This window comes from Ceratotherium simum, chromosome 12, assembly GCF_057802395.1.
Source record: "Ceratotherium simum simum isolate JZ-2026a chromosome 12, ASM5780239v1, whole genome shotgun sequence".
Taxonomy (NCBI): domain Eukaryota; kingdom Metazoa; phylum Chordata; class Mammalia; order Perissodactyla; family Rhinocerotidae; genus Ceratotherium; species Ceratotherium simum.
The window spans coordinates 43,588,198-43,605,684 of NC_141911.1; the positions used below are offsets into that span (position 1 = coordinate 43,588,198).

General features: G+C 33.6%; 1 protein-coding gene across 1 annotated transcript in view; it reads left to right on the forward strand.

Moving 5' to 3' along the window:
* The window catches only part of CLGN (calmegin), a 43,014-nt gene extending 28,538 nt beyond the window's left edge, over positions 1 to 14,476 (forward strand). Inside the window, exons 8-15 of the mRNA XM_004426475.3 lie at positions 1,606 to 1,795; positions 5,910 to 6,023; positions 6,148 to 6,298; positions 7,521 to 7,736; positions 8,832 to 8,957; positions 9,164 to 9,323; positions 10,580 to 10,680; positions 12,675 to 14,476. Coding sequence (XP_004426532.1) covers positions 1,606 to 1,795; positions 5,910 to 6,023; positions 6,148 to 6,298; positions 7,521 to 7,736; positions 8,832 to 8,957; positions 9,164 to 9,323; positions 10,580 to 10,680; positions 12,675 to 12,755 — 1,139 coding nt within the window. The 3' untranslated portion in view covers positions 12,756 to 14,476. The remainder of the gene's footprint in view (positions 1 to 1,605; positions 1,796 to 5,909; positions 6,024 to 6,147; positions 6,299 to 7,520; positions 7,737 to 8,831; positions 8,958 to 9,163; positions 9,324 to 10,579; positions 10,681 to 12,674) is intronic.
* The last annotated feature ends 3,011 nt before the right edge of the window (positions 14,477 to 17,487 follow it).

Genomic DNA, 17,487 nt, shown 5'->3' on the forward strand with positions numbered 1-17,487 from the left:
CGTAAACATTTGCTTTTCTTACCACTATAAACAAAAAACTTTGCTGTGCTAGGATTCTTGAATGACTTCTTTTTTAAAAAACTTTCTATATTACATTTTTATAACATTATTCTGTAGTTGTTCTAAGAAACTTACGAGTACCTTAAACGACTTTATAATCCAATGCCTTTTATTGTAGATTCATTTAAAATATTTAATACAGTTTTCTAAATGGAACTTTTTTTTGGCCAAAGATTTTGGACAAAGATGTTGTTTCACAATATGGATATTTGTCATGTGCTTTTTTGTTTTAACTGTAATTTTAAAAAATCAACTTCAGTTGCAAAATTTATTCAGAAGACATTCTTTTCAAGATTTTTTTTGAGAAATTTCTTTTTTTGGATTAGGAACGATATAGTACATTTTTGCATTTAAGATCTTACTCTTAGCTCTGCTTCAATCTTGACTTTTTTCTTTGTATAGTCATATAGTTTTATAATCTCAGCTGTAATAGAAGAGGAAATAATGGAGAAAAAAGAGAAGGGAGAAAATATTGAGTGTTTGTTTGCATTATTTGAGTTTGTATATAAATTGCAGTATTTGATTTTGATATAAATAATTTGGCATTGTTGTGACTGAAACCTCTGGAGATTGTTATTACTTGAGAACTATTTCTTCAGAAAGTGGTAACTCACTTACTAGGTAAGTCAGGATGATCCTGACATCTGCTGACAGCTCCTACTTCCTTAGCTTCTTGACAGCAAATGTTCTGCAGCTATTTTCATCTATCATTCTTTCCAAAGATATGAGTTTTACCCAGTGACACCCCCTGCCCCCACGTTTACAGATGGAGGAGAGAGCTTTCATTTTGTCATTACAGTGGATAAGAGAGTCCTTTATGAAAGTTGGCTTGGGGACGTCCCTTTAGAGAGCTAGAATTTACCTCCAAATAAACACACTGATAAGTGTAAGCTTGAATATTTTCATTCCATGAGATATTTTACACTACAGTGTATGAATCATTGAATTTGAAATGCCAATGGACTTGAAAGATTTCTAGGAAATGGTAGGAATGTGTCCATGTTAATTTCCTGATTTTGGTACCTAGGTTGGGGTTATGTAGGAGAATGTCCTTGTTTGTAGGAAATATATATTAAAACATTCAGAGATGATGTGTATGAGGTCAGTAATTTACTCTCAAGTGGTTCAGGAGAAAATAAAGTTCTTTAGAGTGTTTGCAACTTTTTAAGTTTGAGATCATTTCAAAAAAATTATTTTAAAATACTGAAGAAGATGAGCTTGTGCTCTGTAACTATAAAAGAGTGAAGCTGACTGGTTGTGTGAGTCCCAAACTCTCAGGTAGCTATGGGGTATTTTTTATTTGAGACATAATGGAGCATTTTATTAAGTTACTATCATTACTTAAAACAAAATTTTTTCTTTGATTTTAGGAAACATTATATCTAGGGATTTCAGCATATTTTGATGTCATACGTTGGTAATACCTCCATTTCTGGTTGAGAGAAAATTTTACCCATGAAGTTTAGGGTCATTTTATTATTTAGAAGATTATCTTTAAAATGTTTATCAATATGATAAGTGTAATGTATTTAAATTGATCTTTAGTGTTGAATCCAGATGACACATTTGAAGTATTAATTGATCAAATAGTTGTAAACAAAGGAAGCCTGCTAGAGGATGTGGTTCCTCCAATCAATCCTCCCAAAGAAATTGAAGATCCTGATGATAAGAAACCTGATGATTGGGATGAAAGAGCAAAAATCCCTGATCCATCTGCCGTCAAACCAGAAGACTGGTAAGCAAAGAATTTAGTAGCCAAGCATTATTTGCTGTAATTAAGTAATGAGATATAATATGTATGTGAAGTTTACAACCAATGAAACTTATTCTTTTAAACGTCAAAAGTACTTATTTTGACTATTTTGGGTGAAATACTTTTCTAAAATGAATTTTGTACTTCCCTGCCTCTTATTTATCTTAATTTTCATTGTCATTAATATTTTAATTTTTTTGCCTTTTTTGATATATTTTTATTTTTATGCTTTCAGTGCTATACATGGTGAAAAAAATTCCATGACTCTAAAACACCAACGTTTTAATTTTAATTCCTAGTTAGATCTTTATCGTGTGTGTGTGTGCATATTTTATCTAGTTGCAGTCTTTTCAGTTAATGATTACTTGGCTTAAAATAGCCATATCCTCTGCATCTTATAAAACTCTACAGGATTCACTCATACCAGTTTGCTTAACCATAAATTTTTCACTAGCAGAGTATTTATATTGTTTCTATTCTACAGGATTATGAATTTTTCCTTAAAAGAACTGTATTCAGTTCCTGAGTTCCCATAGTTTGAATTCAGATGGTGAACTCAAATATATGTTCCACAAATATATGTTTTTTACAAGAACATTCAGTTCATACCATTTTCTGATTTCCCTAGTGGTTTCTTCTTTGATCCATGTGTTTTTTTTAAATGTGTTGCTTTGTTGTCAATTTATTGCTTTTACAGCTGTAATTTTCATTTTGACTCCCAATTTAATTCTAGTATGATCAGAAAACATTTACAAATGTCAGTTACATCAAGTTGGTTGATAGTATTGTTCAAAACTTCTATATTCTTACTGGTTTTCTGTCCTCTTACTGAGGGAAGAGTATTAAAATCTTCAACTATGATTGTGAATTTGTCTGTACCTCCTTTGAGTTAGTTTTTGCTTCATGTATTTTGAAGATCTGTTACTAGATCCATTCACAGTATTTCATGACCTCTTGAGGAACTGATCTTTTTATTATTATAAAATATCCTTCTTTATAAACTCTTGTAATACTCCCTGTCTTGAAGTCTACTTGTCTGATATCAAATCAACACTTCTGCTTTCCTTTAAATCATGTTTCCATTGAATATTGTTTTCCATTGTTAACTTGCAATCTATATATATGCCTTTATTTTTATTTTTTGGTGAGGAAGATTGGCCCTGAGCTAACATCCATTGCCAATCTTCCTCTTTTTGCTTGAGGAAGATTGTCCCTGAGCTAATATCTGTGCCGGTCTTCCTCTGTTTTGTACGTGGGACGCTGCCACAGCATGGCTTGAAAAGCAGTGTGTATGTCCACACCTGGGATCCGAACCCGTGAACCCCGGGTCACCAAAGCAGAGTGCGAGAACCCAACCATTATGCCTCCAGGCTGGCCCCTGTATGCCTCTGTTGTTAACGTGATTTTCTTGTAGGCAACCTGTGTTTGGGTCTTGCCTTTTAATTGGAGTGTTTTAAACTATTTAATTTAATTATTGATATGGTTGGATGTAAACCTATCATCTCACTACTTGTTTTCTGTTTGTCCCATATAGTCTGTGGTCCATTATACAAAAATTTTTCCTAACTTCTTTTGGGTTGAGTTATTTTATTTTAGTCTTCTATTTTTTCTTCTCTGTTGGCTTAGTAGCTTTTCCTCTGTGGCTTATTGTTTTAGTGGTTGCTCTAGGGTTTACAGTATGCATGTTTAACTTATTTTGCTCTACTCTCAAATAATGTTATACCACTTCATGTTTAAATTAATCTTATAAGAGTCATATTTTCCCCCTTCCATCCTTTGTGCTGTTATCATACATTTACTTCTTTACAGTAGACCCCCTTACCCATGGGGGATAGGTTCCAAGACCCCCAGCGGATGCCTGAAACTGTGGATAGTATTGAACCCTATATATATATATATATATATATATATATGTTTTATTTCCTATATATACACACCTATGATAAAGTTTAATTTATAAATTAGGCACAGTAAGAGCTTAACAACATGATAACTTCTCTTTGGCATATCGTAATTGCCAGCATCACTACTCTTGCACTTTGGGGCTGTTATTAAGTAAAATAAGGGTTACTTGAACGCAAACACTGAGATGCTGGGACAGTTGATCTGGTAATTGAGACAGCTACTAAGTGACTAATGGGCAGTAGTGTATACAGTGTGGATGTGTTGGACAAAGGGATGATTCACGTCCCCGGCGGGATGGAGCGGGACAGTGAGAGATTTCATCACACTACTCAGAACAGCACACAATTTAAAATTTATGAGTTGTTTATTTCTGAAATTTTCCATTTAATATTTTCCAACTGCAGTTGACCGTGGGTAACTGAAACTGTGGAAAGCAAAACGTTGGATAAGGGAGGACCACTGTATGTGAATCTGTCCATTTTTTAAACTACTTTTTCTTTCTGTGCTTCATTTTGGAAAGTGTTCCTATTTCTTCAGGTTCTTGTTTATTTATAAACATTGGGGTTACTACCTATTCAGAACATAGAGTGTTGCTCCTGGATAACCAAAAGTGTTAACCTCTTAACTCTCTTGTAGGTAGAGAACGATACTGATTAGTAATGAAAATGTCTTTGCCCTCAGCAAATAATATAATAGGGAAGTAACTTGTACAAGGTAGGAAGAGCAGTATGGTTTTTAAACAAATTAATAAAAAGTCACTTATTAGTGCATCACTTTCATGAATTCATACTATCAGAAAAGGTAGGACTGCATCCCTGCCCGTGGGCTTCCTTACCCATAAAGAGTAAGGCTGGGAAATAAGTTTGCCCTTAAATGAGAGAAACTGCATATAACAGCTTCACTCTGATTGGTGATATGTGTTAGAATTTGTTTTATGAAGTGCTAAAAGAAATGCTCCCTTAAATTTTAAGCTCTGGTTACTCTGAGCCTTCAGAGACTCAAGATAACATTGATATCAGGCAAGTATAAGTCTTTACATATATAGAGTTGATTATTTCAGTTTATTTGGTTACTCAGATTTTGTTTGGAAAATCATATTGTAGCCTCTTCTTTAAAATTTCTACTTTTCTATAAAGATGAAAATTATATTAGTACAGTCATGCATTGCTTAATGACAGGGATATGTTCTGAGAAATGTCTTTAGGTGATTTCCTCATTGTGTGAACATCATAGATGAACTTACACAAACCTAGATGGTATAGCCTCCCACATACTCAGGCTAGATGGTACTAATCTTATGGGACCACCGTCATATATGCAGTCAATTGTTGACCAAAACGTCATTATGTGGTGCATGACTATAGTTCTATTCAGTACTTACTATGATAATGTTTATATACTTTAGAATTTACTTTCTTAGTGTCATATTTTAAAATGAAAATATAAAATTACTAGAATTAAATATGGAGAGTTTTAAAAAATAATGTTTGAATAGGGAAGATCTTTCCAAATATGATGTGAAATTGAAGAATCATAAAAGAAAATATTAATAAATTTCAACTACATGGAAATAAATGATTTGTGTACAGTAAAAAGAACCCCACCACAACCCATTCCAAAAAATACATGAGAAACTGGAAAAAATATTTTCAATTCGTATAGCTGACAGCTAGTTTCTTATTAATTTCTGACGTATTCCAGGGTATTCATTATAGCATTATTTGTAATAGTAAGTTTTTAGAAACACTAAATGTCCCTTAAGAGTAGATAGGTTAAATAAATTATGATGTATCCAGTAGAAAGTAGAAAACTATGCGACTGTTAAGAAGAATGAAGCAGATTTATATGTATATAAAATAGAGCTCCTAGAACAGTCTTGACACATAGTTGGCGTTCATTATATGTTTGTTGATGAATGACTGAGTTTTTAAGTGAACAAAAGCAAGGTCTGACATACTTTGTATAAATGCTATCATTTGTATAAAAAAAAGGATATATACATATGTGCACAACGGAATATATACAAAAAAGTGGCAAGTTAGCAGAAGATTCAGGTGGATGCGAGATAGGGAAGTAGTATGAACAAAGACAGAAGGGTAGGAAATGCCTTTTGGTACCTTCTGAATTTTGTAACGTGCATTTTAAAGCTTTTCAAATAATTAATAATTAACATAAAATACTGTATTTACAGGGATGAAAGTGAACCTGCCCAAATAGAAGATTCAAGTGTTGTTAAACCTGATGGCTGGCTTGATGATGAACCCAAATTTATTCCAGATCCTAATGCTGAAAAACCTGATGACTGGTAAGCATTCCTCACCTTCAAATGTCAATTTCATATGTTTCTTACTTGCTTTGTTGTTACTAGTTCATATGATTGACAGAAGAGACTTAAGGTTACTATATTTGCATTGTTCTGATATCCTAAGGAATGAAGACATGGATGGAGAATGGGAGGCACCGCGTATTTCTAATCCAGCATGTCGGATTGGGTGTGGTGAGTGGAGACCTCCCATGATAGATAACCCAAAATACAAAGGAGTATGGAGACCTCCAATGATAGATAATCCTGACTACCAGGTAATAACCACTTGTTCCAGTCCCATAGTAAAGTAAAATTTGTTTGACATTTCTGTTATATATCTAGTTATTGATAATGTTAACTTTTAGAAATTTGATTTGTAATAGTGTGCCTTAGCTATCTTAAGAAGGCAAAGAAAATAGACTTCAACTAATTTATATTTAGAAAGTAAAGCATTCTTTATTTAATTTTCTGGGGGAATAAAATAAAGAACTAAAGATCAGTCACTTCATACTATATTTTTCCCTAGTAATCAATTGATGATCAACAGGACTCACATTGTATATTTTAGTAATTGATACCTGTGCTTAATTAATGTGCTCCTTACTTTCTGGTGTTATTAAAATTAGGATTTTTTTTCTAATATGAATCAGATATCTTTTAAATATATCTAGCTTTTTGGGTAGAAGTCCCTATGTTATCCATTTAACACTGTAGTTTTTATCTAATTATTCATTGACATTTTCTAGCATTTATTATATATATGCAGTTACATATTCTAATTGCTCACTGTAGTTTTCTTCATAGCATTTATCACAAAATGTTTATTTTGGTAACTTTGTTTTTAATGTCTGTCTTCCTCATTAGACTTTAAATTCCATAATACAGGAACCAGGTCTGTCCTGATCATCACAGTATCCCTAGCACCTGGCATAGTGCCTGGCACAGAATAGATATATATGATGGTGGAGTGAGTCAGTGAGTGATCGTAGTGTCGAATTGATTTGATTTGGTTGAGTTTAATCATTTAAGATCTAATGGAACTTTTATGTTGAATAATTGTTCTGAGGTTCAACCATGATTGATTATTGATGCCTGCCATGGTGTATGTTGAAAGGAGTGGCTCCATTTCTGCCATACAGTGACCTCTCTGATTTGGGCAATTTTAGTGACATCTTGCCTTGAATAAGTTTATGAAATGTAAAAAACTTGTCTAAATTAGTATCACGTACTTATGAAATGTACTCAAGTTTCTGTGTGTGTTTGATTTTCACTTTACCTTGTTTTGCAGTTTAATGTCAGTATCATTCATAGGGAATATCATATACAGAAGAAGAAGAAAGAAAAGTTTATTTCTGGTGAATTACTAATGAATTAATATCAGTTCAAGTTTTCTTTTTCTCCAGTTAGTATTGCTAATTTCATTCCGCAGCAACTACTTCTTGAGTAGCATTTATAATAAAATCATTTGAAAATGTCTTAAATTATTTTTTCTTCCAGGGAATCTGGAGTCCTCGAAAAATTCCTAATCCAGATTATTTTGAAGATGATCATCCATTTCTTCTCACCTCTTTCCGTGCTCTTGGTTTAGAGCTTTGGTCTATGACCTCTGATATCTACTTTGATAATTTTATTATCTGTTCAGAAAAGGAAGTAGCGGATCACTGGGCTGCAGATGGTTGGGGAGTGAAAATAATGGTAGCAAATGCTAATGAGGTACAGTATTTACCATGTAGTAATAATAGGACTTGGTCCTGTTATAGATTATACAAATGGCCCTTAAAAAGGTAAATAAATGTGCAATAATTACTAAATGCCAAAGAAATGTACTTAAATAAATTTATGTAGACAGAATATTTAGCTTTACTATATTATGATACAATTTCATTATAAACTACATAATGAACTAAATATATATGTAAGTCTTCATTTCATTCACTAAATTATGATAGCACAATGGGATTTAATGCCTATTTGCTGTTTATAGAAATAAGACTTCTTAATATCTTTGTCACCTTGTTAATGCAAGGCCTAAGTGGTAATAGTAATCTAAATATTATTCTTATTCATTTTAACTACTTTTCACTTAGGGGAGTCTAGAGATTTAATATTATTAAATTGTGTTCTAGTTTCTTTTCTCTCAAATCTTAACACTATTTAGAAGAGATAAAGCTAAATATTTCAACACAATGCATTTTGGAGAATGTATCTTTAAAATCAATTATTATAAAGAAAAATTCGTATCTTACATTTGGTTTCTTTGAATATTAGCAAAACCCGTCAAAAGAGTAAGTTAAAGGTAGAGAGATTCTCGTTTTGAAACTCTTAACTAAAACATTTGATGATTTTAGATTTTATTTTAATAAGAAACAATTTCCTTACTGAAGATTGTATGTGAAATGTGTTAATAAAAAAGAAAAACACAATAATTCTCAGGTTGATTTTATTAATAAGTCTTTTAAAAGTACAGAATGAGTTATCAGAGAGTTGTATATTTTTAAATGAACCAGATAATACATCCACAGAGTAATTCTATCCTAAAATTTACCAAAAAAGAAAATTGTCATAACTCTTGCTGGTAGGTTAGCAGTTTCCACCCATGTAGTAACATATCTTCTACTACGAAGTCTCAAACAGTGATGCATGCTGATAATTAAGGAGTTTAAACTTTACAGACTATAAGATGGGAAATTAAAATATTTTTTAGCTTATAAGTTCATCACTCCTTAATATAAAACACCTAGGTAAAATAAGTTTTTTTTTGAGGTTTGTAAAATCTGCATTGAATTTTTATTCTTATTTCTTCCATAGCCTGGTATATTTAAACAGTTAATGGCAGCTGCTGGAGAGCGCCCCTGGCTTTGGCTCATTTATCTTGTGGCAGTGGGACTTCCACTAGCATTACTTACTTCATTTTGTTGGCCAAGAAAAGTAAAGGTAAACAAAATGAATTTCCTTCAACTTAAAAAACAATCTCTTAGTGTTAGGAGTTGTGAATTGAGCAAGTGGTTCTTAAAAGTAATAAACTAAATTTCCTATAAATTTTTACTGATAGTTCACTGTGTATGTCAGTTATTGTAAAAAACCTTTTAAAAAATAATGCTTTGCTTTTAGTAAAAATATCTTATGTTAAACTATTACAGAAAAAATATGAACATGCAGAGTATAAAAAAACTGACATATGTAAACCGCAAACCAAGGGAGCACTGGAGCAAGAAGTGAAGGAGGAGAAGGCAGCCCTGGAGAAGCCAGTGGACTTGGAAGAGGAAAAAAAACAAAGTGATGATGAAATTCTTGAAAAAGGTAAGATGATAATAGTGATTTAATATGGGGACCCTGGGCAAAGCTCATAAAAACAGCCAATTGTCTGGTAAACACTAGCTGTTGCACTTGCTTATTGTCCAGTTTATACTGCCTGTATCCCCAAGAATGTGTGCCCATGGCAAAGTGGAGGAATCCTCCCTGCCTGGCGGTTGTACCCTGAGCAGCCGTCCTGTTCATAATTTTGGTCTTCTAGGAAGAAAGAGATTTAAGTATTGTTCAGTTGCTTCAGAGCCCAGCAACTATGAATCCCATATGCCTTTTTGTATAGGACTTTTCTTGCCTCTGAGAATATAGATGAGATGGAGGTATAGACTGTGGCCTCTGTAGAAGAGTGGTAGGTTCAAGGCAGGTGATTGCAGCAACAGAATCAACACCAAGTCTTCCGATGGCTGCTGTTTAGCAGAGAGTTTATCATATCAAATAAATAATTTAATCTTCTGAAAGTTTTGCTGAATCATATGTCCCCTTCTTACCCTATACTGAACTCCTGAAGATGTTAGAACTGAAGAACTGAGGCTTTTGGTGGCTCTCCATTGAGACCTCTTTACGCACATCTAGGTAGAAATAAAACTATTGATATTTGTCAGGTGTCCCCAGCCAAGTTCCAGATTGAGCCCTTTGCAACTTAAATTGTCTTGAGCACTATTTTTAACCTAATATTTGATGAAACAGTTGACTTAAAAATGATACTCTCAGGGCCGGCCCAGTTGTGTAGTGGTAAGTTCGCTTGCTCCACTTCAGTGGCCCAGAGATCCACAGGTTCAGATCCCGGGTGCAGACCAGTGCACCACTTATCAAGCCATGCTGTGGCGGTGTCCCAGAGAAAATAGAGGAAGATGGGCACAGATGTTAGCTCAGGGCCAATCTTCCTCAGCAAAAAGAGCAAGGTTGGCAATGGATGTTAGCTCAGGGCTAATCTTCCTCAAAAAAAAAAAACAAACCCCATACTCTCTCAAAAAAAGAAATACACACACACATATGTATTCTTTGATTTTCATATTACATAGACTCAATGCTTAAGAATTCTTAAAACCTGTCCTTTTCTTCAAATATGATGATCTATTTATAAAATATGGTAAAATAATGAGTATAATTAATTTTTTAAAAATTTCTAATGGAAGAAATTGCTTTTAAATATTGGAATTTAAATAAATCCCCCGTATTGTATTTTATACTTTTCAGTAGCAAAATTCTAATTCATCGAGTCTTTGCCTTTAATAAAATCTGTATTCTAGAAGAGGAAGGTGAACCTGAGGAAAAGAGTGAAGAAGAAATTGAAATCATAGAAGGACAAGAAGAAGGTAATAAATCAAATAAGTCTGGATCAGAGGATGAGGTAAGCAACTCTTTAACAGAAAATAAAGTAGTTTCTATATATGATCATTATCAATAAAAAATTATTTCAATAAAAGCAGCAATCTGGCTTGTGAAGAATTTTTTGCCATATTTCTCCCAGCTTTCATAAGAGCTATATTGTTTTTAAAATATATCCATAAAGAAGGCAAGAAAATACTAGAATTTATATCATCTTAATGCCTAATGAAACAGTATAAAGTAAGCCTGTAGTTCACAAAATATAGAGCTGCATCTGTAAAAAATCATGACTTTATCATTAAAGTATTCCTTTGAAAAGTATGATAAAACAGACTATTTGAATATTTAAAGGGTAATTGTTTATTACGAGACAATTTTCTTTATAGCCATTGTGAAAACATTCTCCTTGTCTCAATAATTTAGTCATGTTTTGATACTTCATTCATTGGGTAGTTGAGTACTATCTGCCTGAAATGGTGTTTTTCTTAAATCTTGAATAAATAGTTTTCCCATTAACTTGATATGTCTAGTCCTTTTTGCATGCTGATATATAATAGAACTTTCCATAGTGCCTCTTTTTTCAGTCAGTTATTATGGAATCAGAAACCATCCAGGGTATAATTCAGAACCAGAGCTTTCTTTTTTCACCCAGCATATACCAAAAGCCTGTTTTCTCTACTTCTCTAGCCCTTTAAGAGCTGCGCAGTCTCACCCCCAGAGTCGCCATCCTCACCACTGTTGGTACTTAGTGTTAGGGAGGGAACAGAACAGACAGTTTTGTCTGGCCTGTTGCATGTGATGAAAAACTTTCTGTTTTGTCTGTTTGGAGAGATCTCTTTTATTGTTATTGTTTCATTGTTTTCTAAAGCTTATTCAGTACATATACCTGATTACTGGTCTGAACTGCCTTGTGAGTTTTTAAAGGGGTTTGGGGAATCATTATCTAGCATGAACATCTATATTCTGAGGGAGCCAGGTGAAGATAATTTCTTCCACAACAAAGTTTTAAACAGTCATTGTTTCAGCTGTCACTCTCTTAATAATAATACTTGCAATAATTTATTTGAATATGTATTCTAGTTATATTTTGCTTCACAAAATATTTTGTGTCTGTGTTTGTGTGTGTGAGGAAGATTAGCCCTGAGCTAACATCTGTCGCCAATCCTCCTCTTTTTGCTGAGGAAGACTGGCCCTGAGCTAACATCCATGCCCATCTTCCTCTACTTTATATGGGACGCCACCACAGCATGGCTTGACAAGCGGTGTGTTGGTGCGTGCCCAGGATCTGGACCGGTGAACCCTGGGCCGCCGCAGCGGAGCACACACACTTAACTGCTGCGCCACCAGGCTGGCCCCTATTTTGTGTACTTTTAGTCTCATATATATTTGTCAGTGAGTGAAAATAAGCCAATTTTTGTATAGCATACCCTTGAGAAATAATTATAAGTATTTTGTATAATACCATGTAACACCTTCATTATTTTATTTTGTTACACAAGTTTGTGTATAAATGCTTATTCTGGAAGGATAAGAATTAAAGAAAAAATCCAAACCATAAATTTGATTTTGCCCTTTCCTCTCCCCTAATATTGCTCAAAGTACTACGTGCCAGAAGTTCTTAAAAAGTCTCTGTAAAACCAGCTCAGCAATTCTTCACTTGCAGGAATATTGTGATGAATAGTTAGTGCTTAATATCCCACAATGAAAATATTGTATAACCTGTTAATTATGACATTAAATTCCAAATCATAAAATTAAATCATGAATTGAGTTGTTAGAGTATTCCTTGTCAGATGCATATTTGATAAGCAGTTATTCTAAAAATGTATTCATGCCAGTTAAAACACATCAAGTTATATACACACTCGATCAGCTGCATGAAGTAAAGGAACATACATTAAGACAGCATTTGATGTGTTAGAATATGTATTTTAGAGAATAAGAAATATATTATTTATTACTATGACTAGTTACCTGTTGTACGAAAGTAAACATTTTCATAATTCTTTTTTCTAGATGAAAGAAGCAGATGAAAGCACAGGATCTGGAGATGGGCCAGTGAAGTCAATACGCAAAAGAAGAGTACGAAAGGAGTAAACTATATTCAAGTATTTTTAATTCCCGAGAGGAGATTTGGATTCTAAAATCATTTGCCAGACTGAATTTGAATCAATCTGCACATCTTGTTTCTAACATCTAGCAATGTTATTCTTTCAGACATTTACTTTAGTCTTTCTTTTTAAGAAAAAAAACTTTGAAGTTACCTGGTCTTTGAATTTAGAATAAAAGCAAGTGGCACGTTACATATCAGATTTAAGAGATTAATATCATTAGAAGTTACACAGTTTTAATAGTTTGGAGAAAGTTTTGGTTTGTACAGAGCGAAATAATATGCAGCAGCTTCACTGCTATTGGAAAAATCAGTTCTTGGAATTTCCTCTTAAACGGCTATGCTACAATATAACTGGTAGCTCTCTGATAAAAATGAGAGTATGTTCTGTTGTACAGAGCTAAATGCAATAAAGTTTCTGTATGGTTATTTGATTCTATCAACAATTGAAAGTGTTGTATGTGACCTGCATTTACCTAGTTTGTGTCAAATTATAGTTATGGTCTGTTGTTCACTTAAATTATAGATTCCTTTAAAGAGGTGCTTTGTTGACAAGTCAACAAAACAGAAATGTCTAAGTGTCATTCATAGAATCACTGGTTAATAGGGCAGCGTATTTTACATTTGAATACAAAGACAATAGGTTTATCAAAACAAAATGGTGTACAGATTTTTTTTCAAGCTTTTATAGTTGTTTTATGCTTGAATGGCTTATCCTATTCACAAGATTGCTATGCGTACATTGCTCTTGAAAATAAAATTTAAATGTTTTCTTCTTTAAATTATACCCATTTTAATAGGTAAATTATTGTTGGGGGGGCTATAAGTTATTTTCTTTTATCTGATCTTTAAGAGATTCTAATGGCTAATAGGTAACAGTCATTATGCTTTGTATTTTTATCTTGCTTTTTTCCTGACAAATTCAAGTCTGTTTTAAGTCTGTTATCTCATCTGGCTTAAAAGCGGCCTCTGAGGTAGGTACAGCAACTATTACTATTGCTCCTCTTTTTAAAGTAGTTGCCAGAAGTCACAGAACTACACTATAATGGAGCTGTGTTGTTCCATTTAAAATATTTTAAGAATTTTTTACGTTTGGGTAACAGGTTAGACCCTTTGGAAGGTGATCTAAATCTCTGAGACCACGGAACTACTTTAATACTAACCATCTAGAGAACTTTATACTAGTTGGGTAATATTTTAGATCCCTTCATGGAAACACACACCCATCCTTAGCCCCAACTAAATGCCCATACACCTCCCCCCCAATAGTATATTTAGAGCTTATGTATAAAGAAAAGGAGTCTCTAGCTTCTTGTACTAAAGGAAGCCAAACGTAGCTAGTAATACTATTCACTCATTTTAGAGAGTGACTTGAAAATGCAAATAAGTGCTTTATTCCATTGCTGTGTTCTGAACTTTCATAAATTGGTGGTGGAAAATCTTAATACTACATAGTTAACCATGGTTTGTATTTATTTAATACTAACTGAACTTAACACATCTTGCAAGGACTCCCTTTCTTGCTTTGTATTTGGAATGTGCACATGAACTAGACATGCTGAATGATTCTAGAGGAGAATGTTTCTGAAGGTAAACCGCTACTTCAGGAGATAATCCTTCCTTAATTTTACAGAAACTTTCTTGCCTGACAAGTGTCTTGTATGTGAGCTTTTTTTCTGAAGATATATTAAAGCTTTTTTTTGCTCTCTTGGTTGCAGATTCATTTTAACTTTAACGTTTGGTTAAACTCCATGAGCTTGCAGTGGTAAAATCTGATCAATTAGTTTTGCCAGCTCACTGCTACTTCCTGTGGATGTGCCCTCTGTGGATGTACCAAGGCTGACAGGTTTAACCAAAACTTAAGCTCTTATAAATATGTGTGTTAGATCCATGCAGTAGACAAAGCATGTTCTTCCTTAGTAACAAAATGGCTTTTTCCTTTTACTCTCCTAATCTGACTTGATTGTTTAAAATGACTTAAACTTTATCCTTTTCTCTAATAAAGGAGAAAAATAAATGTATTTTGATTTTATTTTAGTTGGCCTTTTTAGAGGCTTTTTAACTTTACCAGGCTAAAGTAGCTTCCTTTTTCTTGAATATTTTTTTAAGATAGCCTTGCTTCCATTGATCATTTCTCTAGAAAGACACATACTACTAGAATTAGTAGCCTTTTTGAAGTGTCCACATTTGCAAGAGACACAGGATGGAACTGCTTATATGTTAAAATTAACCACTAGCAATTAATTTAATATACCTTAGAAATTTAGAACATTAATCTAAAAATGGTTTTGTATTTGGTGAAAACTATTCAGAATAGTTAAGACATAAATATATTACACTCGAAGCCTCTATGAAGTTTTTTCAGGCTATATGTTTTAACTTTAGCAGGATTTAGAGATGAGGAATTAGATGACTGTTATCAGATAGCTACTTAAATCTCCTATGTATGTGATTTATTACAACACAAATAGCATTTCTACATAAATTTTAATAATCTCTTCCCAAATTATAGCTCCCATGCATTTCCATAGTATGACAGCTAGAGGAGTTTAGGAAATAAAATTATCCCTAATCTGACAGGGAGATGAGGTGGGTTGATGGGAGAGAAAATGTATTTGGGGATGCATTTGGAGCTTGTCTCTAGAGATCTAAATGCATGGAAGACCAGTGGTAGTTTTAGAGAAGATAGGCAACAGGATAATTAGAAAATGACCTTTAAACACCTCACACAGTGTCTTACCACATATTTTGTGTTTGTTAAATGAACACAATTTTAAATTCTTTGTAAAATTGGGGAATATTTTCAAGTTTTAATAACTTAGACTAAACATTTGATAAGCCATCTATAAATCATGTATAAAATTTAAAACAAGTTGGGTACATTATACAATTGATTATAAGGTATCACTTTAGCTTCTGTCATCATTCCTTAGCATCCCCCTCCATTATAAGGTAAATTTGGTCCTAAGGCTGACATAAAGTCCTTGTTATTGTAAGTTTGTCTTTAAATACCATTAATCTCTATGATTTAAGTGAAATAAACTGTAGCTTACTTTTCCAGTAGAGTAGCTAAGAGGCAATTAAGTCATTCTCTCTTCCAATTCTTAACCTTTCATATAATCACATTCTCTTTTCTTTCATGATTTACAGGTGGTCTTTACTAAAGTAAAGGTGGTCTTAACTAAAGCAATCTCTGGTCTTTTGCTGGTAATTTGTGTGATACCAGCACTGAAGAAATATCTGAGGACAGCCACTAGAGGGTGTTAACTCACGATAGGGAAAAACAAAATTATTGGGGAAAGTAAAGAAAGGCTTTACATTCTGAAGAATTAAGATCAATTTTGCTTTGCTTTGGACCACAAAATTAATTTTAGATTCTATATAATTCACTTCTCCTTTTTCTTTTGGAAAAGGGACTAGAGCAGAGGAAGAGTTAATGGACAGGAATAGAAATGTGACATTATAAACTGGTTGGAACTACATGCTTATATGATTTTGGTTACTTTTCTACAAAATGTTTTGTTGATGCACATACAATTCCAAAATCCAGAAATCTCTGAAGATCAAAAGTTTTTTCATGTTTGATACCAAAACTCATTTGGCAGCCAAACCTCACCTCCCTTACAGGCTTTTATATAGTCTTTATTTATCACACTTAGTATTAAATTCATATATTTTGCTACAGAAATTTTAACGTATTTGATTACAGGTTCTACCCCAAATCAGTTGTTCCAAATTCTGGAACAACTGATCCCAAGAGTTCCAGATAAGGAATTAGTAGCTTGCTGTAAGTAAAGTCCAAAGGGAATATAAAGAGGACAAATTTTGGATGGAATGCTAGTAAGTGTCAATATTGAGGGAAGTCCTGTTGGGGGACCCTAAGGAAAATGGGTATGCTGGCTTTCCCTGGCAGTCATAATTCCACCAGCATTTAGAGCTAGGAAGTATTAAAGAAAAAATTATTCTGACACTTGCTCAAACAGTAAGGAAGACTTTATTCAGGACTATTGTAATAGGTGCCAAGACTATCGCAATAGGGGAGAGAGATCAGGCTCAACTCTGCAGACAGCAGACAACTGGGAATTTATAGTCAATGAGCTGGGGTTGGGGTTTGGTGGATGGAAAATTACTAAGAGGAGATATCAAGGGTAGGAGGATGCTTGCTAAACTGATTTAACAGGATTCTTGCTAAAGGCAGGCCAAGGTGATCAGATACTGAGGGTGGGGGAGACTTAACAGGATTCTTGCTAAAACTGGACTAGGCAAGCCAAAGACACGACCTAAGATGAGGCTTAGTTGAAAAGCGGGTTCAGAAGTGCCTGGCTAAAGTTTGGTCAAAGAGAGAGTCTTTGTCAGAAGCTAGACACAGCCCCTATGCACACTATTCACCTATATTTCTAATATAGAAATTGATATGCTGAAGTGAGATTATTGCCATAATGAATACAAAATATATGGCATTGGTTTACCATTTACACAAGCAGGTGGGGCATGTATTTCAGGTAAAATTTTGTCACTACTGAGTTGATAGCTCTAGGGGTAGCTGTTGGAAAAGCCAGAATGTAAAATGAATTGGCTGTTCCTTGATGCTTTTAGCAAGGTATCATAAGAAAGAACTCACCAGTTTCTAAGCAGAGATGGAAGGGAATAGAGAAAGATCAGATATTAGGAACCTCACACACAGGATTTTAGAAAAGCCAGTTGCTTCTGTACACTGAG